The 27,735-nt window shown below is 34.6% G+C and overlaps 1 protein-coding gene across 3 annotated transcripts; it reads right to left on the reverse strand.

The window, feature by feature from the left end:
- Window positions 1–27,594, reverse strand: LOC106050916 (galactocerebrosidase-like). 3 transcript variants are annotated; one of them, XM_056038928.1, is made up of 19 exons: window positions 27,472–27,594; window positions 25,367–25,709; window positions 22,045–22,113; window positions 19,831–19,894; window positions 18,591–18,679; window positions 15,148–15,312; window positions 11,457–11,495; window positions 9,494–9,621; window positions 9,280–9,397; window positions 9,016–9,053; window positions 8,235–8,359; window positions 7,703–7,842; window positions 7,053–7,142; window positions 4,710–4,799; window positions 4,312–4,453; window positions 3,336–3,513; window positions 2,580–2,746; window positions 1,076–1,149; window positions 1–219 (listed from the first exon to the last, which is right to left on the reverse strand). In XM_056038928.1, the coding sequence occupies exons 2-19, from the start codon at window positions 25,577–25,579 to the stop codon at window positions 34–36; spliced, it is 2,115 nt and encodes a 704-aa protein (XP_055894903.1). In that variant the 5' UTR covers window positions 25,580–25,709; window positions 27,472–27,594; the 3' UTR covers window positions 1–33. The 3 variants fall into 3 exon arrangements, with proteins under 3 accessions (XP_055894903.1, XP_055894841.1, XP_055894970.1); XM_056038866.1 differs by lacking the exon at window positions 27,472–27,594 and adding an exon at window positions 26,977–27,121; XM_056038995.1 differs by lacking the exons at window positions 7,053–7,142; window positions 27,472–27,594 and adding an exon at window positions 26,977–27,121.
- Between the last annotated feature and the right edge of the window lie 141 nt (window positions 27,595–27,735).

Here is a 27,735-nt window from a genome sequence, read left to right on the forward strand (position 1 = left end):
TCCAGGATTGTAAATTTAATAAACTGACTTATTTTAAACTATTTCATGATACTTGTTTAAAATGGCTATTCCATCTGCTTGGGAAGTTAAAAGAAGATTATCAAAGTCGGCCCAACCAAAGCTATCTGTCCCAATAGCTGCAAATCCTTGACTAAGATTGCCAGAGACAGTTGTATTAAACAACAGCTGATCATCATAAAATCCTATTGCTTGAGTGCCCTGCAGAAACAAACAGTGAATTCAAAACTCAAAGACTACTACAACAAGTGTTTTAAGACTAGAAAGTTTGCATGGAGATTTAAAGTTTACATAAAGATGCAAGGGTTCAATTAAAAGGGGAATTTAAGCAAAAATCCAAGCTAGCTCATCTGAAGCATTGGAGAGTTCTTTAATTTAAAGACGTAGAGTCCCATAAAAGCATAATATAATTGCTGAGCTTTATCCACATCCTCAATGTCTAAAAGTTAGATATTATTATTATTATAGCTTTTATATAGCGCTTCTTTCATGCTTATAGCTTGCTCAGAGCGCTTTGGTCCAATCTCATTTGTGGGCCAGTGGGGGGGAGGGGGTATCTAGGAGTTGGTATTTCCATGCTGCCTTTAGGCGCTCAGTAAACACAATTCTGCCCGAGTTGGGTGTCGAACCTTGAGCCCCCTTCTAGGGAGCCATGACAAGCCAAGTTCAAGCACACTTAGCCTCTCGACCACGCTTCCCACATCTCCATATACTCTACTATTCATATATCAAATGAAATGTAGGCAAACTTTAAATAAATAATACAGCTAGTTGCTTATATCCTATTTTTAATTACATTTGATATGGTTGATGTTTGAACCCCTTATTTAGAAAACATGGAGTCTGTAACTAGAATTTAATGTAAAGTATATGTCACAGTGACTACAATGTTCGATTGTTCTTCAACATTCATTCTGCTAGATGGATTAGGGATCTTGTCACTATTGCCAATTAGCTTAATTATTTTTTAATGGGGTTCTTTGGTAGAAGTTCTAGGTCTAATATGTTTTGAATAGTCACTAACATTATTATTATTATTACTCAGTGTTATAAGTACCTGAGTGAGTAGAGATACTTTATGAAATCCAGGCTGATATCTGAAAAGACCTTGCTTCCAAACCTTAGTTCTAGCTGTTAGAATAGACAAAAAATTTCTATTACAAGGAGTTTTCCTATTAAAATCTCTTTATGGCAGTGAAACACATTAACATCCTATTTTATTTTGTTCAGCAATAACACATAATAATCATGCATCATAATAAACTTCAGAATAGAATTTAGTTAAAATACTATAACATACAAACAGAAAGCATGATATTTATAGAACTGGTCTAAGTCAGTAAGTCTATATTAGAAGAAACTACTACCTGGTACTAAATTTTATCAATACAATGACACAAGTTATTGAAGTAGAAAATAGTTTTTAATTTAAATGTTCAATGTTGAATTTTGAACGTACATAATCATATGTTAACTCTATTTCAATGCCACCACCCTTCACTTGTAAATAGTAAAACTCTGCTCTGCTTATACATCATTAAGTGTTAAAATGTTAAAAATTGCCATTTTTAATGTATTATGGGTCTATACTGTTGAATGTACTGAAAAAAATGACATTTTAATGTAAATACTAATGCATATTCATCATGGGAACATTAAAAGTTTTCATAGTAAAATGTGTTCTAAGTGAATGCAAAATAAAATGTCAAGGCAATTAACACTTTCCATTCAGCTGTGATACTTTTTTATAGTAATATTGTTAGGCTGCTATCAGTGCAGGTGTATACTGTATATATATGTATACGGGTACCACCTTTGATGCTTTCATCAACTCCATGCTGTTACAACAATCAATGCTTTCCAAGGTTGCACAGATGAACTTATATTTTGATCGAAAATCGTCCTGTGACTTCCATTTGTTGCCTTTATCTCACTTAAATATTGAAATTTTTCAACAGTTAACCTGGTGAATTTTCTTTCGCCTGCTGTGCCTGTCTTCAATAAGGGCTTTTCTTTTGTGTCTTAAATGCGTGTCCTGCCACCTTTGTTTTATAAGAGCTTTCCAACTGCCTCTTAAATAGACCGCTGGAGGACAATACGTTTGTTTGCACTAGGTGCAGAAAAATATGCAGATTGCAACTGGGTTTGCATAGCTATGTGAAATACTGAACTCATTCAATGGTAAATGTAAGCAGTAAATTGAAATATCTTTCTTAATCAGCCATGAATGAAAATGGTTATAAATAAGACAATAACTTTACAAGGACTGAAACATATCAGGAACTAGTCACTAGCACATTTTTACCCAAGTTGCATATTATGAAGTCAACAAACTGATAACAAAAGTGGCTCTATAACTATGCTGATTAACTGGTAGCTATAAACTGGGCAGTTTATTTATAAACGAAAAAAAATCTTGTTTCAGGGTTTCCATACAGTTCAGTGGCAAAAACATTTATAATGTATGTGATTACATGGATTTCATTGTAACACGCTTGATAAAAATGAATGAAGGAAATAATTGTGAAACATTAAAGAACTCTATAAATGTCATAACTCACCCAGATCATTAGCTAATATATAGCTACCATCTTTAAGAAGAAAGAAAAAAATGCCCTGTGCTATAAATGTTGTGCATCCACCTGTATCCACTCTGGTGGCTATGAACACACCAGTTGTCCCATTTATTTCAGGAATCTCAAATTCAATTTGAATAAACAAATCAGACCTAGAAAGTAAAAAGAATTTTAAAAAAAATGACAGAAAGAGGATTCATATATGGATTTTCTTAGAAACAGTGGAAATATCACAGCAGGGAATTTTTCTTTGTTGCAACAGTATTTAGAATAAAGCAATTAAGGAAACTGATCAATAGGGGCATTGTCTTAAAAGTCTATCAGACATTCTAACTTGATTAGTTACTATAATCTTAAAGGATCTTTTGTTAAGTTTAAGTAGTAAAATTAATTTTTTTTTTTTTTAAACTTTACTGCAATGGCCACAATTATCTATTTATAGTAACTGATTCAAGGAAGGTGAAAAAATAAATCTTTGAATCATGGCTGTTTATTTTGATAATACAGTTCAAGGTTTAGACAAAATGTACAAAATCATTGCTGCTTATTTTGAACTGTATTACTCAAGGTCCATGACTTTACAAGGACTAAAACATATCAGGAACTAGTCACTAGCACATTTTTACCCAAGTTGCATATTATGAAGTCAACAAACTGATAACAAAAGTGGCTCTATAACTATGCCTCAAGGTGAAGATATATTTGTTTTAAATTGAGAAATGAGGAAACAAAATAACTCACCATGAAATATTTCCAATAACTGCAATAGGAAAACTGAGACTAAATGGACACCATTCAATAGGTGGATATAGAATAGTTTGTCTGGCTACTTGACCATGCAATGGGCTTTGCGATTTGATGATTTCTAAAGAACCAATCTGAGGTACCAGAAGGAATGGTTCTTCTGAAATCCTATAGGCTTGAGAATAAATGTATAAATTAGAGAAAATAAAATTTTAAAGGAAAACAAATTTAACTTATAGGGCTTTATAACAGAAAGCATTTTTAAAAAAAATTAGTTAATAATTTAAGACATTGTTTAATTTTTATTTTTGTTTCTACATTTTATCAAAGAAGAATTGAAGAAGTTTTTTTATTTTTTGTAATTGAAAAAAATTATAAAAGTGATAAATATAACCATGGTTACCAAGATAAAAAAAAAACAGCACAAATATTATGAAAGCAAGATATGGAAATAGTGTCTAATAAATAATAAATGTCTTTATTAAGAAATGTAGATTTCTAATTTTCAATTAAACTTGCTTCTTAAAAAAAAGTTTAAAAATATGTTAATTTAAATAGAGAAAAATATAGATAAAAAAAAAAGAATAATAGAAGAAAGAGTTACTCTTTCAGGTAAGGTCTTTTAAAATATGAAAGCCCATGGTGCATATTGCAGTCAGTTCAGTTCTACTGGGTAGACATACTTCATTATCATCAGTTAAATTTGAGTGGTCTTCATTTTATTTACATTGCATTTCTTTTTTTTTTTTCTGATTTCAAATCCATTTCTACTTTTGGATATTTAAATTATTTTGTGCAAGTGCAAAAGTATGATGCACTTCTGTTTGTGAAATCTACGTTAATGCATCAGTTTGTTAATCCAGACCATATTTTCCATATTTTATTGCACAATTGAATATATCAGTTTCCAGTTTGATTAGTTTTGCAAGCCAGATGTAATGAATGATTAAGTTTGTTCACTTGCAAACAATACCTTCAAAATTATCCGAATATGGAAGAGGAAAAGATTTCTGCTGAGGTGGCTGAGGGTAATAACCTTTCTGACCTCGCATTAAAGTTGTTAGGGTTACAACTTCATCTAAGCCTAAGTTAATTTGGGCATGTCCATTAATCAGCTGTGAACAAATTGAAAATTCATTTGGTAATTCAGTGTTTTTTTTTAAGTCTAAAATTAAAGCTTTTAAAAAATTTAGTGAATTTTTTTAGTCTCATCTTAAGCACAAGACTTTTGGTTTGATTGTATCTAATAAATTACAGACATTTCTTCACAAAAGAATATTATTATGTATTAGTCCTAACTATATCTTAGATATAAAGTAGCATGATCTGATTTTATGTGTATTTACATACTGATTTAAAATAATCATTTACCTGAATAGGTTTCTGCTTCTCAAACACTATATCTGGGCTACTATTAAATCCTAATTTACTGTACCAGACATTTAACTGAGTGACATTAACCTACAAAGAAAACAATGTTGTTATTTGTAAATTTCATCAAATAATCTCATTTTCTCAATTTAAGAAAAAGTTTGTAAAAAAATTTTTTTTTATTAATCAGTATCATTTAACAATTAAATAAACACAATCTTTTCCTACCACACTCTTGCAATAATTAAATCAATACCATAAGGCCAGAAATGTAGCCATGCAGCTTCCCAGAGAGTTCACTCTTGACTTTATTTTTTCAATAACAAATTTTAAATCTCACATCTATCCTTTCAATATTTTTATTTTACATTTTAATTTTTTTTTCTTGTTTATATTAACAAAAAAAGGGCATTATAATAATAATAATTATAGCTTTTATATAGCGCTATTTTCATGCTTATAGCAAGCTCAGAGCCCTATGGTCCAAAGTCATTTGTGAACCAGTAGGGGGAAGGGGGTATCTGTGAGAAGGTTTTCCGTGCTGCCTTTAGGCGCTCAGCAACAACAACTCTGCTCGAGTCGGGTGTCAAACCTCGAGCCCCTTCATAGGTAGCCAAGCAAAGGCAAGTTCAAGCGTACTTAGCTTCTCAACCACGCTTCCCACTAGTGTTATAAAATAAGACTAGCACTATGGCCTATGACTTAGTTTATTTTAGTATTGGTATTATTGTTGCGACAATGAAGTGACATGGCTTTAACCTAATGACTGAAGTGTAATCTTTTTAAAGTCAATCCACAAAATAATATAAATTTAAAAGTAGAAATGAATTTGAAATCAGAGAAAGAAAGAAATGCAATGTAAACTGAATGAAGACAAATGCAAATTTAACTGATGATAATGAAGTATGTCTACCCAGTAGAACTGAACTGACTGCAACGTGCACCATGGTCTTTCTTATTTTAAAAGCCCTAACCAGAAAAAGTAAACCCTTTCTTCTATTATTCTTTCATGCTATACCGTTTGACTTTTTAAAAATACAAAACTAGGTCATGGTCTCAACTTGAAATTGGCACATCAACTAGAACCTACACTTTTTCTTTTACCTACTTTAACCCTGCTGATGAGAATAAATAAAGAATAGAGGGAGAGGAAGCAGATGTCTAATATCAGATCAAAAGATGCTAGGTATGCTTTTGACACTCTACAGCTGATCTGTGGATCAAATGCACTTTCCCTACACAATAAAATCAGTGTCTTCAACACAAAGCGTGAAAGCAGTTTTTTATATTGTGTAGTGAATTGGAGAGTAACAACTAACTACAATGACAAGCTCCAGACATTCACCAACAAATGATGCAACTTTAATTGGTGTCAGATGGCCGAAGAAAGTCTAAAACTACAGCCTGTGGGAAACAACTAAATGAGCAATATTTGTACAAGAAATCAAATGAGGCTGGATTGGGTACATAATGCAAAAAACAGCAGACATTGCAAGACAGGCACTAGACTGAACCCACAGGTAAAGAGAAAGGCTGGAAGACCAAAGCAAACATGGAGGATCTTGGTAGAAGTAAAGATGACAGGATGGACCAAACTAAGGAGTATTGCCCAAAACAGAGCCTGATGTCAAAGTACTGTTGAGGCCCTATGCTCCATGGGGAGTCAAAAGGATTAAGTCAAATTAAGTTGACCATGCTGACCAAATGTGCAGTTCAGGATGACACAAGGGAATCATAATTTGAGAGCTATGATGAAGAAAAAGAACTATAAAGACCAACTTCAGTTAGTGGAGAATTAAACTCTTTACTCAAGAACAGTAGCTCAATAGAAATCTAGTAAATAAGTATCATGAACCAAGTTGTTCTTTTTATTTCATTCTATTAGATGAGGCAAAACAGTGTTATCTTATCCTTGAGAGCTAGAACTAACAATATCTTATGTACAAAGGCTACCAAAACTGACTAATTGTGAGGAAATTTTGGTAGAGGGCCTTGAGTCCTTTGAAATTTTCCTTTGGCGGATGTAAAAACATTTATTGGAAAGGTGAAATCACACTGTTAGTTATAACTAGACTAAATTATCAAATATGTAATGCCTATGAAATATTTTGAATTGATTAGTGATACTGGGTATAGCTATGTTAGACTAACTTAGTGGTACCAATATCTGACAGAGACATGCTAAGTACAGAGGAGAGCAACTGAGAAATAATTTCAAACAACACATAGGGATAGAAGTTGGGTTAACGTGAACTAAGCTTTCAGTATTTCTGAATAATATTTTTAATAATGGCCATGCAAAAAAAGTTAAACAAAATAGATAATACAAGTTTTACTACTTACAAGTGATCCTTTAAGAGTTATAGTAACTTGCTGTGGCTTAACTTCATAATAGGGTAGATAGGGCCTGATACATTTTGAATGGTTCCTGGTCTTGAATGTATAATAATGGCATTACATAAAATGAATGGCAGATGTAGTTTTAATAACAATAGCAGACTCAGAATCCAGATCTAGATTAGATATCTACAATGTCACTCAATGTGTTTTGAATCGATAGCACTTCAATATTTGTTTCTATACAAATGAATACAGGAATCAGGGATTCAACATAATTAATTTCTACTAATTAACTTACAAAAAGAAAAAGTCACGTTGGTGTATCAGCTAACTGACGATACCAACCCGCCACTCCCCCACTCTCGCGTTCTTCATTTCTAGACTAAATCTAATTGCTTTTAAGAACCAATCAATGTATAGATCTGGACACAATGTGTTCCCCCCCCCCCCAACAGGACAGCTTATCGTGACCTCCGTGACCGCTCATAGATTAGTCAAGAGAGGGGAAAAAAAAAGGATATGAAATGCGTAACGCGACAGGTTAAATACGTATTTGCATACTAACTGTCATTTTTGGGACATTTTGCGTAACGAATACGCATTTTGTGTAACGGTAGGCAGGTCTGCAATAGTGTGATATGGTTTCAACTCACCATGGTTTCAATAACAATGGTCAGATCAGTTCCATCAGGGCTGACCAATCCAACATAAGATCCACCTTGTGGTAATTTTCCTACGCCACTATCATGCTTTAAATATCTCCATCCAATAGAAGTAAATTGAGTTGTATGAGCTGTAAAAAAAAAAAAAATCTAATGACTTTTATTTAGCAGAGATAGAATCAAAATCTAATATAATTAGCCCAACTAGAAGTGAAAAAAAGTGAAGCAAATATTAGTATCTTAAGATACAACAGACCTTTATGTTCTAACAACAATAGACCTTAACATTAACAGAATTTGAATCTAGATATTCTATAAACAATGGCCCTAAAGTTCTACCAACAAAAAAAAAAAAATATGAATCTAATACTTTACTTCTTCTTATCTTATATAATACAGACGTTACTTCAAAAAAGAAGATGATTACATCCTACGCGTCATGCATTTAGTCAAGCAAACTATAGACCTTTACATTCTACAAACAGATCTTAAGACTAAATGATAGAATAAAAAAAATATTTACCTGTCATCCAAATTGGAGTATTAACTTCATAATAGCCAGACCAGGGATTTATAGCAGTCATTAAACCATCTCTAAAGTAGGGAAGACCTTGGTAGTAACTTGCTAGGAGATTCCAAGAGATTGTTCTAAAAGAGTGTAAAAATTGAATACAAGTTTTTATTTAGACACTATCATCATAATAACAAACTATAAGTAATTATTAAACAATGTAAAGCTTTAGCTGAGGTTTCTGACTTTGTATGGAACTAGCTTAAGTATTTCAAACAGGAACTAGCTTAAGTATTTCAAACAGAGTGAAATCTTACAACAAAGTTTATGAGCTTAAATGATTTAAAAAAAAATTTTTTAAGTACCTAGTATAAAATATTCAAACTTGTAAAAGGAAAATAATACATATAGTATCTGTTTGGCAAAGGAGTAGTAATGGAAAGAAAGATCTGTTCTCAAAGATGTATTGTAGATGGTATAAAAAATTATTTTGATTGCAATTACTGCAGAACAGTTTTAGCGGCATGAGATTGATTGTATTTACAAATGAATGTATAAACAAATATATGTGGCTTCTTGGGTTTTATGTATTTGACATTGCAATCTAATAGTTAAGTTAATTGTTGACTTTTCTGTGTTACACAAACAAACAATTCAATTATTTGTTATTTTTGGTTAGGACAACAGTTTTATAAATTATAATACCTTTAAGTATTATTGTTATCAGTTTAATTCACTTATCTTAATGATTTAATTTTGAATATGTTATCCTAGATATGAGCATTATACTTACGATGTCATTAAGCCGTTGACATAGTTTTGATTAAGAATCTGTTTAATGTAACAAGAAAAATGATTTGTTTCATAATCTACTACTTGGATGAAAGTGAAGTTCAACTATTAACTGTAGCAGTTACTAATTAGTTCCATTATAAACTGAAACTGTAACAATCAATTTGACTATAAGGCCTATTATCAATTAAGTCATGCACCTAAAAACTGAGACAGCAACTAATTAATTAAACGAATGACCAGGTGAAAGAAAATGGCTACTTACTCTTGCCCAGCAACCGCCTCCAACTTCATCATTAAATGTGCTATAATCTTCCGAGGACCACAGTTGCTTATTAGTGTTTAGCGCTTCCTGCGTGGAATAGGTTCCTGGGTAATGGCAACTAGAAGGAAAGTCAAATAATACATAAACTGTAACTAACAGGTGTTACTAGTAATAATCCTATGATATTTATGAAAGTTAAAAAAAGAAAGCTGACCCTATGGCATGTACAGAACTGGCTAAAACTGGATCTTGTTCTATATCTACTGCAATTTCCCATTTTTTATCTGCAGCTATTATCATGACATTTTGGAATCCTCTTTGATTAAGCATTTCTCTGAGTACCTGGCAAGTGTTATTTAACAGTAAGCTAATAAAAAAAAAAAGGCAATACAAATAACTAACAAACTGGCATATTTAATGAACAAGTAGCAGTAGTCCAAACAAAAAATTGTGGTTTGTTAAAGAGATCGGTAAAATGACAGCATTGTTCTGAAGTCCAAAGAATAAGGAAGAATGTAGTATTGCAAAGTGGCCATGCACTCCAAGCTTTGACTCATATATTTTGTCACATTTAACCCAGACTAAGCCAATGTCTACCACAAAATTACATTTGTTGGCATATTTTGCTGAAATCATAATAATAAGATGAATATTTGTTGACATTAGAAGCAAAGTTCCCTTTGAAAACTTGAGGGTCTGTTTGGGAGATGTTAAATTCACCTTCTTTTAGATCAGTGATTAAGAAATAAAGAATAAAAGTGGCCACTAAGGACTATATGGCTCCTTTTGTCTCGAAAGGCAGTGGATGCGCCCAAATGAGTCACTGGTTTTGGCTAAGGACTAAGGATAACTAAATACCCTAAACTTTAATTTAGTTAGTTCTAAGGATGGTGATACAATTGACAAGCTTATTCTTACTGGTAAAAAATCAATTACCAGCAACTCCCATAGAATACATAATACAAAGTCTGTTGCCATCACCATAACTAAAACCTATGGCCTTAAGTATAGTGGAGGTGCTGTGGCTAAGAGGTAAAGTGTTTGGCTTCCGAGCCGGAGTCCAAGTTTCAAATCCTGGTGAATATTTCTGGAACTTTGGGCACCTCTGAGTCCACCCAGCTATAATGAGAATCTGACATTAGTTGGTGAGGTAAAGGCAGTTGGTCATTGTGCTGGCCTCACGAAACCCTTGTTAACCGTGAGCCACAGATAAAGAAGGCCTTTGCATCAACTGCCCAATAGATCGCAAGGTCTGAAAGGGGAACTTTACTTAAGAATAATAGCTGAGCACTTTTAGTAAGTGCCGCATTCCAAATTAATTCCATAAAGTTATAATAATAAAACAAATTTGTCTAGATTAAATATTTATTAAGGCTACAATTTTGTCTCACATGTTGCAAAGAATATGTATGGATAGTGTACATTATAACATATTAAAATTGCACAAGACTTTTAGATACACGAAACTTCCTCCACTCCTAAATTTTATTGGTAAATACTTTAAAGCCAATAAATATAGTAAATAAAGTATTGTTGTAAACCTGTTCACCTCTTACTAACTAGCCTAAGGGCATGGCTTTCATTTTTTGTTTAAGCTTGGGGGTGTGAATGACCTCAGGCACAGACATGTAGTGTGGAAGGGAGAGACATTATTTTTTTTTATCGAGAGATTGAGGATTTTTTGTGTATCAGTGTATGTGAAATCAATTTAGAGTATTGTTAAAGTATTTTTTTTACCCGAGATTATTAACTCATTGCAACTGCATAGTGCTTCTGTAGTATGAATCTGTAATCAGAAAAAGTGCGGTGACGGATAATTGGGGAGTTTGTTGTTTTTTTTTACCCTAATACATATCAGTAACCTCTAGTGAAACCAATAGCAGTATAGAATTTTTCCATTGCTTGTTATTGAGATGTCAGCACAGTGTCATTATTAATTAATTATCAATTATCCAGTAATGTCATAGGTCCCACTGATCAGGATTCTCCAAAGTTCTTTATCAGTTGCAATTCAGTCAGTATTGCAAGAGTCAACAGCATTTTATTTTGCAAGTCAGGGTAAATGAAACTAAATCTGGGTAATTGTGACCAATCATAGTTGTAACTACATCACACTAAACTATCAGAATCATGTAAAAACTAAAAGACATTTTAAGTATTAGCACACAGGGACTTACTTTGATGTAGGTAATATCATATTTTTTTTCATTCCAAATCTGAAACAAAGAAGAGTGACAATAGTTAATGTTTGTTTTTAGTACTATTTTTTTTATTACAATTAGCTACATCAAATTACAACTGGAAGTTATTTATACAAGCTTGAAAATGTAAACTTAACTATTAAGAATAGTTCAATATAGTTTCTACATCTGTATACTGTAGTTCAAATGAATCAACACTATTATTAGGTCTAAATATTTTTTAAAAATGTGTTAACCTTATTAAAGTCACCAAAATAGTCACACTTATGACCTATTTCTTCATATATAGTTCGTCCATCGTGGTTCGATGATGACCACTTTGTCATCCAGGGGGCTGAGGGCTTTGCACTGAGGTTTTATGCCTCCTCATGTGGCTGGTGAGACCTATGTGAGCCCGGAATGTTCGGCCGCACACTGGGCAGGTTATTCCAGCTGGAGCTAGTGTCGTTTGTCTTGCTTTTCTTTTTTGGCGTTTTTCTTCTGCCTGCGTTGTTCTTTTTTCCTCAGCAACCTGTGCGCCAGTTTTCACAGCGCGACGCCATGATGCTCTGTCGTGTGCCTCTGTCTCCCAGGTGCCAGGGTCTATGCTGAACGCCTTAAGAGAAGCTTTGAGGGTGTCCCTGAAGCGCTTTCTTTGCCCACCTTGCGAGCGCTTTCCTTCGCTTTGTTGGCCATAAAGAGTCGTTTTGGGATGCGTTGGTCTTCCATTCTGTAGACGTGACCTGCCCATCGCAGCTGGGACTGCATCAGGATGCTTTGCAGACACGCTCTTCGAAGGACTTTTGTATCTGGTATTTTGTCTTGCCATTTGACATTTAGTATTTTTCTCAGACATGTCATGTGGAAGTGGTTTAGTTTCTTTGCATGTTTACTGTACACTGTCCATGTTTCTGGGGCATAGAGCAATGTAAGGAGGATGGCAGCTCTATAGACTCCTAGCTTGGTGTTTGTGGTGATACCACGTCTGTTCCAGACATTTGTAGACAGTCTGCCATAGGATGCACTGGCCTTGGCGATACGCAGGTCGATTTCACTATTGCTTCATAAATACCCACTAAAGTAATAGTTATTTCAACTTAATAATCCAAAAGATGTTTGATATTAACTGCAGGTCAGGTTGAATTGCATTGAAGGTGACAACTTTTGAAAGTGTAGAACTAAACCATGTATGACTAAGATTTATAGTAACAAAAATTGACAGTATAAGATTCAATAAGACACCAGATGATAGAATAAGACTCAAATAGACTTCTTCTTCATCGTTCTCATTGTTATGTTGGAGTGTTCATATGACTAGACCAATACATGAGATGAACTGCGCAGTGGTTTCCAAATCAGGGAGCTCTCCATATAGTTTTCTTTCTATTGGGGTGATTTGGGGCCAATGTCTTATACGGGCCTCTTGGTAAAGAGAGCAGTTTTGGAGGACGTGGTCGGCATTTTCTGGTGATACTCCACATGGGCAGATTTCACTGGTTCCAATTTTGAGCTTTCGGTGCATGTGTTGTCGCATTCTGTTGTGTCCGGTCCTGAGTCGAAGGATTAGACGTTGGTCTTGTCGGGATAGCTTATAGTAAGCGTCATCTTTCTTGTGATTTGGATGGGAGCTCGTCCATTTCTCATTTATTTTATCTACAATTAATTTCTTCATTTCTTCTGGATAGAGTGCAGAGTTTACTTGTGAGTTTGTTCTCCCACTCTTGGCGAGTGTGTCAGCCTTCTCATTTCCTGCTAGTTGTATATGAGCTGGTATCCATTGAATAACAGTTATTTTGCTGTTGTTGTTGAGCTTTGTAAGTGCTGTTCTGAGGTTTTTAATATAAGAGGAATCAGAGTTTTGCAAGCTTTGGAGGGTTGTTTTCGCGTCTCTTAGAAAGACAATCTGACTGTGAGGGGAACTTGGATGATTTGCTAGCATGGTAGCAGCTAGTGCTTCCCTTTCTGCTCTGTGACTGTCAGAGAGCTCTCCAGTTGCAATGGATTTTTCTAGTTTTTCTCCATCTGGCCATTCGATAAGTATTCCAGCTCCTCCATTTGTGGTGGCTTTATGGGATGAGCCATCCGTGTAAACTCTGATCCACTGATTGCTAGGGTAATTGGTATGTAGAAAATAGTTCACTATTTCCTTGAGCTCTGTTGGTCTGTAATCAGATTTTCTTTTTATGTTTTCAATATGGTCCCTTATAGTAGGAAGAGGGCTTTCGTCCCAGGGTGGAGATTCATTATAGTGTATCGAGGATTCCAGAGTAATTTTTTCAAGTTGGTGTTTCTTTTTTAGGTTTAGAGATTCCTCTATGAAATTGGTCCCTTTGAGATGATTTTTTGTGCCAGTTTTGTGGATTTTTGTTCTGAGTGGGTGCCTCTCCAAGGATTCCAATTTAGTGAATTGGGAAAGGATTTTTATTTCTCTTCTTTCATCCAGAGAGATCAGGGCAGCGGTTTCCTCCATAGCTCTTATGGGTGTTGTTTTTATTGCTCCTGTCATTATCCTTAGACCAATATTTTGAACCTTGTCTATTTTTCTTAGGTTGGTTTGGGCTGCTGAGCCCCATGCTGTGGCACCATATTCTAGTACAGGTCTTACATAATTGATATAGGTCTTTTTCAGGATGTTGTAATTAGCTCCATAATCTGTGCCAGCTAATTTTTTCAAGAGGGATAGTCTCTGGATGCCTTTACTCTGTGTTTTATCTATTTGGTTTTTCCAGGTTAGTCTCGGGTCATAGGTGACTCCAAGATATGTAGGGCTGTCATTTTTTCTAAAGCTTCCTTATCTAATGTTAATTTTATTGTTTGTTGTTTTGTTGACAGTGAGAATATGGTATATGTTGTCTTTTTTGTGTTGATGGACATGCCCCAGTCTTTGGACCAATTATTGAGTTTATCAAGAGCATCTTGTAATCGAAATTTCGATGTTCCTACATATTCTTCTGTGCTAATTAAGGCAAGGTCATCTGCATACATGCTGCTTTTTACTTTTCTTAGTAGGTTTTGATTTAGATCGTTTATGAATATTAGGAAAAGTGTTGGGGATAGGACTCCTCCTTGGGGGACGCCATTTTTTATACCCACTGTGTGGCTTCTTTGTCCTTGCATGCAAACTAAGGCTTTTCTATTATTTAGGTATTCCTTTATCCAGTTGTACATTCTGTGGGATATGTGATGCTGGATTAGCTTGAGCAAGAGACCTTCTTCCCAGACTTTGTCAAATGCTTTTTCTAAGTCAACCCACACAATTGTTGTTGGTTTCTTTTCTTGAAAGCCGTCTTCTATTTCTTGTGTAATGAAGGTAATTTGATTTTCTGTTGATCTGCCTTTTCTAAAGCCAGCCTGGGCTTCGGTGAGTATGTTATTTGACTCAAGGATCCATGTCAGCCTTCTATTTATCACTCTTTCCATCAGTTTGCAAGTACAGCTAGTGAGGCTGATGGGACGGTAGCTATCCAGTTTATTTCTTGGTTTGCTGTGCTTTAGTATAGGTCAACTAGACTAATATGACCATGTTAAATCTTCAATATCAACGATTCATAGAAAATTTTTATACACATATGTTACACATCTTTTTTTTAAAATAGTTATTTTTCCAAGAAACAAAGTAAGGACATTATAAGTTTAACAAAAAAAAAAAAAAAAAAGGAATAATCCATATGTTTATTAAAATACTCACTCCGATATAATCTATTGATAAATTATAGTGAGTCTTGGCACCATTTACCCATCGAACAATGTAATCAGCAGTAACATTCACTTTTGCAAATGGACTTCGTGTGCCTTGTCCTATCCAACCAGGAAATCCCCAAGGCAGGCCATACAGTTTGATATTTGGGTTTCTCTGAAATTAACAAATAACTTATCCTTTAAATCACTTTGAATTCATTAAAGACTTTCTGAAACATATAGAATGGCACTCCAAACACAACTGACAACATTAGAAAAGGACAGCGAAAATAACATAAATGAGCATTGGGAAATAATAAAGCATGCTATCAAAAGAACAGCAGAAGAGGTAGTTGGATTTAAACAAAAGAACGAGAAAATAGGGTGGTATGATGATGAATGCAGACAAACTATAGAAGAGAAGAACAATGCCCGAATGATAATGCTACAGAGAGAAACCAGGAACACTAGACAGCAATACAATGAAGCAAGAAGAAGGGCCACAAAAGTTGTAAGAAAGAAAAAACGGGAATGGGAAAAGTCCAAGATCACTAAAATTGAGGAACTAGCAAAGGAGGGAGACATGAGAGGAATGTATATGAAAATTAAAGATGAAAAGAACGGATTTCAAGCTAGATCACACATGTGTGAGAACAAAGATGGTCAGCTTATTACAGAAAACAGCAGGGTCATTGAGAGATGGGCTGAATACTTTGAGGAGATCCTAAATACCACTGAAGATGGAGACAATGGAGAATATGAACTGCCACATGGGGGACCAGATCCCTTAGTGAACCCTCCAACACTCATTGAAACATCAGAAATAATTAGGACCATGAAGAATCACAAAGCACCAGGAGAGGACCAAATCACAGCAGAACTAATTAAATATGGAGGGAAAGACTTACATTCCCAAATACACAGACTAATATCAAGAATTTGGGAAGAAGAAGTAATACCAACAGAATGGGAAACAGCTCTTATAACCCCAATACACAAAAAAGGATCCAAGTTAAAGTGCTGTAATTACAGAGGAATCTCTCTACTAAATGTGACTTATAAGATACTGTCTAGGCTTATAACTAAGAGACTTGGAAAATATTCAGAAGAAATCTTAGGTGACTACCAATGTGGTTTCAGACCCAACAAATCCACAACCGACCACATCTTCACACTAAGATGTATACTAGAAAAATGCCATGAATACAACATACCAATCCACCAACTCTTTATAGACTATAAAATGGCTTATGACAGTATCAGAAGGCAATACCTATATGACACACTACAGGATTTTGGAATACCCAATAAGCTGACAAGACTTATACATATGACATTAAACAACTCAAAAAGCAAAGTCATAATACAAGGAGAACACTCACGGGAATTTAGGATTAAACGAGGATTAAGACAAGGAGACGCACTTTCCTGCATGCTTTTCAACTTAACACTGGAGAGAGTTATAAGAAATATACACATAAACACAAGGGGAACTATTACTAACTACTTCAGGAGAGAAAACATGGGTCCACAACCAACAGGGACGATATACAACCAACCTCTACAATACCTTGCTTATGCCGATGACATTGCCTTATTGGGTAAAGAAACCTCTGACATCGCTAGAGCCTTCATACAACTAGAAGAAGCATCTCGACCAGCAGGACTTGAGGTCAATGACAGTAAAACCAAGTACATCACAATGACAAGAGACAATCAAACAGAGGGACAAAATATCAAAATCAAAGACCACGAATTTGAAAACGTCCAAACTTTCAAATATCTAGGAAGTACTATTAATTTCAAAAATGACCTACTAACAGAAATAAAGGAAAGAATAGCAGCAGGCAACAGGGCATTTTATAGCACCCACCATCTACTTAAGAGCAAAATGATTTCAAGTAAAACCAAGAAAATAATATACAAAACTATAATAAGACCAGCAGCAATGTATGGAAGTGAGACCTGGACACTGACAAAGACATCTGAAAATTTACTTAACACTTGGGAAAGAAAAATCCTTAGGAAAATCTATGGTGCCATACAGGATGAAACAGGGTGGAGGACACGCACTAACCATGAGTTATATCAATTATATGAAGACCCACCAATAGTGAACGAAATAAAAAAGAACAGACTACGTTGGGCAGGTCACCTTGAAAGAATGTCAGACAACAGAGGGGCGAAAATTGTATACAGGCAAAAACCAAAAGGCAGGCGACTCAAAGGCAGACCCCGAATGCGATGGATAGATGACGTGGAAGCAGATCTGAAGCAGCTTGGGGTTAGGGCGTGGAGACGAAAGGCCCAGGAGAGATCTGAATGGAAGGATGTGTTAAAGCAGGCCAGAGCCCTCCATGGGCTGTAGCGCCACTGGGATGGATGGATGGATGAAACATAAAAAAAAATAAGCTAAGAAACTGTTTAAGAACATTTGACAAGATTGTTTTTTAAATTTTAATAAGATGATGGTACAATCCATGGACCATAATGTATGTTAATAATAAAGACCTAAGGATGAAAGCATTATCTCTTATGAAACACAGGTGTATTTGATGGAAGCTTATGAGAAGCAGTGTGTTACAAATTGACTTAAAGAGTTGAGAGTTAATTACAGTCAGTGGTCAATTAATAATTATTAAAGACTACAAGACTTGCACTTGTTAATCAAATAACATTGTAACAAACTATCATTTCTCTCAATGACAATGACATATTGTTACAATGCACTCATTAGTAATGTGTAGCAATAAAACTTTAAAGTTTGATATTTTTCTGAACTTTTCAAAAGCTGGTAAGCAGCCATTGAAGTCTGGACGCTCTAGATCTAGATAATCTAGATCAAAAGTATTCAAATAAAAAAACAACTAGATATCTTATCTTGAATATATCTATCTAGACTGATTCAAACCACTCTAGTCTAGGCCAAGATCTAGACTTATAAGACTATACCGTAACACAAGATTTTTTTTTTTAAAATAGAACTTTAACTGTGTCAAAAGACCAGATGTGCACATGCTCAAAAAAAACAAAAAAAACTCATATCATATTCTTCCGAAAATGGAAAAATAATAAAATTAGATTTTTTTTTCATTAAAAAAATTTTTTTTTTCAATTCGGATTTTAAATATTTTTTTTTTAAATGTCGGGAAAATTAAGGATTTTTTTTCCTAGAAAATTGGATCAGAAGAAATTTTTGGAATTCTGAAAATTTTTGGAAAATTCCCATCACTGAACTTATAAGAGGATAAGTTGAAACTTATTGTTGAGCCCATTATCATAGCACTGTCGACATAAAGTAAAGATCCACTTTGTGTGTAATGAATGAAGACAATGACTGTTTAGACAATTAATAATATTTTTTTTTTTAATTAGTAATACAGGAGAGAATTTTTGCAATGCTCAATTCACTTCTTATTGCCTCAGTTTTATTCACCACTCAAAACAGCTTACCTTTTTAGCCTCTGTCATTATCCACCATTCATAGCCTCTTTCATAATTTTCATCCCAATCATTATGCATATGTGATGCCTCAGTACCATCTAAATAAGGACAAATAAATTTGATTTATAGGTTAGTTCAATGCTTCGGAGGAATTCCAGCTACCGTCGCCTCAGCGTGGTGCCTCCGTGCAAACGTCCGCCAAGGGAAGTGGATAGGCAAAGAACGGTAGCACACATAGCTCTCAGTTGGCTACCACACGTACGTTCTAGCGAAGGTACAATGCGCATGGTAGGGATGTAACAAAGGCTTGCTAACCATTCCAAACCCCCACCAATCCTTTCCCTAATGGGGGCCATACGGGTGGTGATGGACCCTCCCACGGGTTCGGTGGGACATCAGCCTCGCATGGGAGGATGAACTCATGCCAATGGCCCGACCAGACGGGTGTGATTATATGATCACTTTGTTGCAGGCAGACTACAAACAGAGGAGTTGGTGAAGAGCCAATTTCTCATCCTGGCCAGGGGATAAAATCCTTTCACTGGTCAAGAGGTCCATAAAAGGGAACCGGAAGTTCTCTGACCTTAAGTTCAATAGTTCTCTATTGCTTGAAAGTCCCTGAGAGCACTACAAGTAATTCCAGCAATCTGAGCAGGAATATGCAAAGCTCACTTCAGAATAGTAAAGAGTGCAGGTCAATCAAAGTTAAATAAAGAAGGGGCAGCACTCAAGTGTGAAAGAATTTGAGGCAGAAATAGACCATAATAAGACCAGTAGCCATGTATGCAAGTGAGACTTGGACATCTGAAAATCTGCTAAATATTTGGGGATGGAAAATTAGAAGAAAAATGTATGGTGCTATACAAGATAAAATTAGATGGAGGGCATGCACTAACCTTTAGATATACCAATTATATGAAGACCCACCTATTGTGAAACAAAAAAGAACAGACTTCATTGGGCATGCCCCCTTGCAAGAATGTCAGAACAACAGAGAAGCAAAAATAGTATACTGGCAAGAACCAAATGGCAGAGAGACCATAAATATGATGGATTGATGATGTGGACTTGATGACAGTCCAAATTGCATACCAATGACAAGTGCATACCAATGACAAGTGCATACCACTGACTTCAAAGTTCTAGTGCTAAACAAATGATATCAGTGCTATGAAATTTTTCCACTATGAATTTACCATAGTTCTCTTAACTCTTAAACTTTCCACACACAACATTTTAAATATCTTACCTGTGCTTTGAACATCTCCCCCTATTTCCACTTTCAGGATTTGAAGGGATGCTCCAAAGTTTGGCTGAAAAAAAACAAAAACATTGGTAACACTTACAAAGAACTTACATAGAACTTATCATGAATGACAGGGGCTTTCAAACTGGTAAAATTATGTATTAACCAAACCCCATGATCAAGCTACTTTTGCAGCCTAAATTTTCATATTCTCAAATTCATTTGTCAAATGTGGCCTGTATAGATCTTCTCCAGTTGACTCACAGCTTTCTGTAAGCCTAGATATTGCTACTGAGCATCCAACATTTTTCATTTTTAAACAGAATTGACAGCACTAACAGTTTTGGATGACCAAGAATGGTTCTAATTTTTCATGAGTGTTAATGCCTCTATTACATCACAAAACTTCCAAAGATATGCAGAATTATGAAATTATCCTTTGTGAGCAGAATGTTTGTAGAAGTAAAGTACTGGGAAATTATGGACAACCACATTCTTTGTTTCCCATAGCAGCCTCTTCATCATCTAAATGACCTTGTTCAAAATCTTTAGAAGTACCAGGTATCTTTATCTTCTTGATGTCTATAACGTTTTTCTATATGGTTCATTTGTAATTTATAATGGAATTAGTTTATCAAAATTGTCATCAAAAGCACTGCTTTATATTATATGAAACTTTCCGGGAAACATGAAGGTTGGATGTTTTTTTTATTTATCAGAGAAAATAAAATTGGTTATTATCATCAACTTCTTAATTTTCATATATTATATCAGACTAACTTCTGACTTGCAATTTAAATTTTTTAATGCCACAAATCTCACTCTATATATCATCATGTTGTTTTTTCAACATGAAATTTAAAATTGGCAAAACAATTTGCATATAAAGCAGCTAGGGGAACTGAGGATGCAATTCTATTGCTTTTGGACCAGCTTTATAAGCATCTCGATACTCCCAAAACATATGCACAAGTCCTCTTCATAGATTTAGCCTCAGCTTTCAATACCATACTGCCACATCTAATGATAAACAAACTGAGTAACTTAAATGTCAGCCTTTACGTACAAGCATGGGTTCTAAACTTTTTAACCCAACATCCTCAGTACCGGTATGTTTAAGTCTTCTTCTTCTTCTAGCCAGCTTTATTGCTGCTGAGCTGTGAGCTCTTTTGCAGATGTTAAAGTCAACAACATCAAATCGTCAACTCGAGTACTATGTACGGGTGCTCCACAAGGTTGCGTACTTTCTCCTGTACTGTACACTCTTTACACTAATGACATAAGAAGCATCTATGACAGTTAAACTCATTAAATTTGCTGATGATACAGCCATAGTCGGTCTTGTTTCAGAAGACGAAACTCAGTATCGAAGCTCGATAGAAGAGTTTACAAACTGGTGCACTGACAACTTTCTAGAACTGTCATAAAAACTAAACAACTTATTATTGATTTCAGAAATAAATAAAAAAAAAAAAAAACTATACATGAACTGCAAATAAACACTGCATCTATAGAACAAGTGAAGGCATATAAATATCTAGGCGTTATCATTAATAAAAATCTCTCATGGGATGACCATCTTGGAACTCTGACAAAGAAAACAACCCAGTGACTTTTTTTTCTATACAAACTCAATAGCTTTAAACTAAATAAGAAGATCCTAAATACTTTTTACGGCACGACTATACAAAATCTGCTAACATACGGAATAACTTGTTGGCAAGGCAACACTTCATCTAACCTGTTGTGCCATCTAAAAACCATCATAAAAAGGGCATCAAAAATTACACTCACAACATTAACACATTTAAAGGAACTTTTTGAACCAAAGTGTCTAAGGAAAATCGAAAAAATCTTGGAAGACAATGGCCACCCACTCCATCAGAACTATGTCAGGTTGTCGCGAAGTGGGCAACTACTGTCAATCAAAACAAGAACAGAGCGATACAAAAACTCGTTCGTAATTCACTCTGTCAGACTTTCTATGTTGTATCTGTTGTATTTATGTGTATGTTTCTGTTGTGTTGTCTTTATATGAGAAAAGAGTCCTTGTAATCACAACAAATTTCCATAAGGATCAATAAAGCAGTCTTAAACTATTGCCAAGTCAAAGCAAAGTATTTGTAACTTTTTTTAAATTAACAACTTGAAACTGAAACATAAGTAGGTAAAACTTATTTGAGAAAAATATATTATATAAAACAATAAAAAATGTACCTTAAACAAGAAGTCCAGAATCTCATTTTGCTGTTGTAATGGATAGTTGACTAAAAGCTTGGATGTTGCCTGAAAAAATTTTGCTATTATTATTTTACAGTACCACTAACAAAATAGAATAGAATCTAAATTTAGCTACAATCCATAAAAAACTAATTATAATATTAAAATTATGAAAAAAAAAATTGAATAAATTGCTTACAATAATACAAAGATATGCAATTTTTTAAAAATGTTACAACTTTCTGTATAAGTGCTACTAAATGATGGAAAGGGTTGCTTAGACTAGACAGAGAAAACCAAATATTAACGCAAACTAAAAAAATTGATGAGAGATGGGCTGAATACTTTGAGGAGATCCTAAATACCACTGAAGATGGAGACAATGGAGAATATGAACTGCCGCATGGGGGACCAGATCCCTTAGTGAACCCTCCAACACTCACTGAAACATCAGAAATAATTAGGACCATGAAGAATCACAAAGCACCAGGAGAGGACCAAATCACAGCAGAACTAATTAAATATGGAGGGAAAGACTTACATTCCCAAATACACAGACTAATATCAAGAATTTGGGAAGAAGAAGTAATACCAACAGAATGGGAAACGGCTCTTATAACCCCAATACACAAAAAAGGATCCAAGTTAAAGTGCTGTAATTACAGAGGAATCTCTCTACTAAATGTGACTTATAAGATACTGTCTAGGCTTATAACTAAGAGACTTGGAAAATATTCAGAAGAAATCTTAGGTGACTACCAATGTGGTTTCAGACCCAACAAATCCACAACCGACCACATCTTCACACTAAGATGTATACTAGAAAAATGCCATGAATACAACATACCAATCCACCAACTCTTTGTAGACTATAAAATGGCTTATGACAGTATCAGAAGGAAATACCTATATGACACACTACAGGATTTTGGAATACCCAACAAGCTGACAAGACTTATACATATGACATTAAACAACTCAAAAAGAAAAGTCATAATACAAGGAGAACACTCACAGGAATTTAGGATTAAACGAGGATTAAGACAAGGAGATGCACTTTCCTGCATGCTTTTCAATTTAACACTGGAGAGAGTTATAAGAAATATACACATAAACACAAGGGGAACTATTACTAACTACTTCAGGAGAGAAAACATGGGTCCACAACCAACAGGGACGATATACAGCCAACCTCTACAATACCTTGCTTATGCCGATGACATTGCCTTATTGGGTAAAGAAACCTCTGACATCGCTAGAGCCTTCATACAACTAGAAGAAGCATCTCGACAAGCAGGACTTGAGGTCAATGACAGTAAAACCAAGTACATCTCAATGACAAGAGACAATCAAACAGAGGGACAAAATATCAAAATCAAAGACCACGAATTTGAAAACGTCCAAACTTTCAAATATCTAGGAAGTACTATTAATTTCAAAAATGACCTACTAACAGAAATAAAGGAAAGAATAGCAGCAGGCAACAGGGCATTTTATAGCACCCACCATTTACTTAAGAGCAAAATGATTTCAAGTAAAACCAAGAAAATAATATACAAAACTATAATAAGACCAGCAGCGATGTATGGAAGTGAGACCTGGACACTGACAAAGACATCTGAAAATTTACTTAACACTTGGGAAAGAAAAATTCTTAGGAAAATCTATGGTGCCATACAGGATGAAACAGGGTGGAGGACACGCACTAACCATGAGTTATATCAATTATATGAAGACCCACCAATAGTGAACGAAATAAAAAAGAACAGACTACGTTGGGCAGGTCACCTTGAAAGAATGTCAGACAACAGAGGGGCGAAAATCGTATACAGGCAAAAACCAAAAGGCAGGCGACCCAAAGGCAGACCCCAAATGCGATGGATAGATGACGTGGAAGCAGATCTGAAGCAGCTTGGGGTTAGGGCGTGGAGACGAAAGGCCCAGGAGAGATCTGAATGGAAGGATGTGTTAAAGCAGGCCAGAGCCCTCCATGGGCTGTAGCGCCACTGGGATGGATGGAAAAAAATTGATAAGATAATTTTTAAGGCATGTCTGTAAACAATTAATTCTTAGATTTGAAAAACAAATGACTTGAACATATCACAATAGAAACAATTGTTAGCACACTTTATTATAATTTCTGACTGTATCTTATATCAGAAATAAGTAATTAAGCTTTGACAATGCTGAAGCATCATATGATTCGAAATGACATGACCAATGAATAATTAAATTTAAAATGTTATTTTTTTGTTATTTATATATATTTACAAAGTATATGCTGAAAATTAAACTTTCTGGTGTAAACCTTATGTAATACCAACCAGATATGAGCCGCAGCCTGCAGGCCTTAATTTATGAGTAAACCTAATGCGTGAATGTAAAATGTTAAAAAAAAATGTTTGATGCAGGATGTATATATGGTATTCATGCCATAGTCATCAATGGCTAACACTGAAGTAGCTTGATGCACATCGAACTGTAAGTTGACGGGTCAACAAAATCTAAAATAAAGACCCGAGAGGCCCTATCTTATCTTATCATATATGATACAGACGTTACTTCAAAAAAGAAGATGATAACGTCCTACGCATCATGCTTCTAGTCATGCATGTTAACCAATGACTTAAACTCTGCCAAGTCACTGGTTTTCGTGGCTAGCTCAGGCAACCCATTCCATACTCTAATAGCACTAGGGAAGAAGGAGCAGTTGTACAAATTTGTCCTAGCATATGGAGCGAGGAATGTGCCTTTATCTTTGTGTCATCCTTTTTTTATTCGATTTTGTTTTGTATTGGAAGGTTAGGGCCCTATAAAGTAGGAGACAGAGATTTAAAATTCTATGAAATAAAGTAAGCCCAATAAAACTGTAGATAAACTAAACTGAACAAAACATTTTAAATAAATCAAAGTAACTGAAACATCTAGCGATACCAGTTTGTATTGCAAAGTTTTGAAAACTTTTATAATGTATACAAATTGAGAAAATTTAAACTCTAGTGACCACGACAATGAATGTTGCCCTCACATGTTCCCACCCCTTCCACCACCAAAGTTCAGCGTCAATGACTTTCAAGGCTTCACAGATTTTCATGGCCTACATATCAAAACTGCAAACATTACCTCATGGTCCAAAGATTTTAACTGAGTCAGAGCCAAGAAACTCAATGCAAGCTCCAGGATCTAATTCTTCTAATTAGCTTAGTTATATAATCCCTAACAGTTAATTTTTTTCATTACTAAAGCTATAACATTTTTTTTTACTCCAGCTAGTGTCATAATAGTAAATTTGTTTTTATAAATAAAAATATTTATTTACCCCACCACCGCTAAGTCCTCCAACACCATCAAAAGTACGTCCAAATCCAAGGAAATCATCAAATACTAGATCTTGATCTGTTCTAGAAGTGTTAGAAACTAGATATTGATCTTTGTATCCAAGTTGGTTAGATTTTGATGTCTTGATTATTACAAATATTATTAAGGACAGTATCAAAGAAGTCCAAGTCAAGCCAAAAGCTTTCTGCTGCATTTTAATAAGATTCTAAAGACTATTTAGTCACAGTAGAATTTGTTGTAATGTTACATTGTATCTTAGACTTCTTATTCAACTTAGAATCTGTTCTGGTCTTAGGAAGTGAATCTTTTTTCCATTCTAATATCTGTTAGAGTAAAAAAAAAAAAAGTAGTACTTTGTCTAGTATGCAATTAAATGTACAACAGTGCTTCTAATCTGTGGGGTGAATCCCAAACCAACTCTCAGGGGGGGGGGGGGCCTTCTGACAAAAAGGAAGGTGGCGGCTGGAATAAAGTTAAATTTTCATTGTAGTTATCAATCCATGTTTCAATATTAACAAAGTAAAATGATATTATTACCAATGTTTTAAAATATAAATATACAAAGTATAACACAAAGAAGGAACTTGTAAAATGTATACAGCTTTTGTGAATAAGATTTAGAATCTAAGTGGAATACTTGATAGTTACCTACTTTACTCTTTACACTAGATTCTAGATCTACCTACCTAACAATCAGATTCAGATATATAGGTAATATAGATCTAGAATCTAGGTCTATAATAATATAGAATATAGACATTATATAGACAGATTTAGATCTACAATACTACATTCTACTATTTCTAGATTTCTAGAATCTACTGGTACTGGTAACTGGCTAGTAGGCCTACTAGACTAGAGTCTAGATAGATCTAGACTAGACGGCTAAGACGGTAATCATTCGTCGTCTAGATCAGAACTAACACTACCATTATTATTATTATTTATAGTTATAGTAATTAGTATAGGTCTAGAATCCTAGATCTAGATTCTAGCAAACGTTCTAATCTTAAATATGACTAATCTACTCTACTAGTCTCTAGTCTAGATTATATTATATATTATTATATATAATAATTATACTATAGTACTATAGTGAATAGACAATAGAATAGTGTCTATAGTCTATAGTCATCAGTATACTTAAGTATACTATAGTATACTATAATCTATAGTACTAGTAATCTAGTTTACTAGTCTATACTTAGACTCTATACTATCTTAGACTATCTATATTATACTATATTATAGTATATAAATATAGACCTAGCCTACTAGCCTCTAGGTCTAGATCTAAATCTAGTAGATTATATTATTTCTATTATATTATCTAGAAAAAAATAATCTAGAATCTAGATTGACTAGATCTAGATTCTAGATCTATAACTATTTGACTCTAGACTTACTCTACTCTACTCTCTAGTCACTAGAATCTAGTGTCCCTAGATCTAGTAATCTACTCTTACACTGCTATGACTATGGAGTGATGACACTGATATAGATAATACTAGATCTAGATGTACTATAAATATAATAGATATCTAAATAATGGTACGATCTGTATTAAATTCATTTATAAAATTTATTTACCGTTAGTTACTATCACGGCAACAGGCGGCCACTTTTTGCCAGATGGACTTCGTTAATAATAATTAATATTGACATGAAAATTAATAATAATATTCATATTAATATTGTTAATGTTATTATTGTTAACTTCTTTATTTACCAGTGACAGTGAGTGAGTGACCTAATTGAGGCTAATTAAGCCTTAACACGAAGCGGGGCGTCCACGCCTACTGACTACTGGCTACTTGAGATCTAGATCTATATATATACATCTAGACCTAGACTTTCTAGACTAGACTCGAGTGTAACAAAACATCACAGTGTGAGTGTAATGAGAGAGAGTAGAGTCTGTCTTCAGTTCTTGTTTTGTGTGTGTGTGTGTGCATCATCTAATTTTTTTTTTTGTTATCTTTGATCTGTCACAATCTGTGTCCGGTGCATGCCATCGGTTGAGTTGGTGAGATTTTAATAGGCTACTAGATCTAGATAAATGATAGATCGATGCCACAAACTTACAAACCACTTGACTTAGGCTTAGTCTAGCCTACGCTGAAAATTGGTTTACTTTTTTTATTTCACACAAGTTATGACCCTTCTTGAGCCCATCGCTGTACTTTCGTCGTAATGGTGCTGTGACAGTGACAGCACATTCCTCGTTCCATATGCTAGAACTAGAACAAGTTTGTAAAAAAAAAAAATGCTTCTTAAATTCTTCCCTAGTGCCATTAGTGCATGGAATGGGTTGCCTAAGCCAACCAGGAAAACCAGTGACTTGGCAGA

Source organism: Biomphalaria glabrata, chromosome 1, assembly GCF_947242115.1.
Source record: "Biomphalaria glabrata chromosome 1, xgBioGlab47.1, whole genome shotgun sequence".
NCBI classification, from domain to species: domain Eukaryota; kingdom Metazoa; phylum Mollusca; class Gastropoda; family Planorbidae; genus Biomphalaria; species Biomphalaria glabrata.

Coding starts and splice junctions, on each gene's coding strand:
- LOC106050916 (XM_056038928.1), bottom strand. CDS start 25,579: ATGCAGCAGAAAGCTTTTGGCTTGACTTGGACTTCTTTGATACTGTCC. Junction 9,622..11,456: donor ATGATATTACCTACATCAAA/GTAAGTCCCTGT, acceptor AACACTTGCCAG/GTACTCAGAGAAATGCTTAA. Junction 7,843..8,234: donor TACTCCAATTTGGATGACAG/GTAAATATTTTT, acceptor TTTTTTTTACAG/CTCATACAACTCAATTTACT.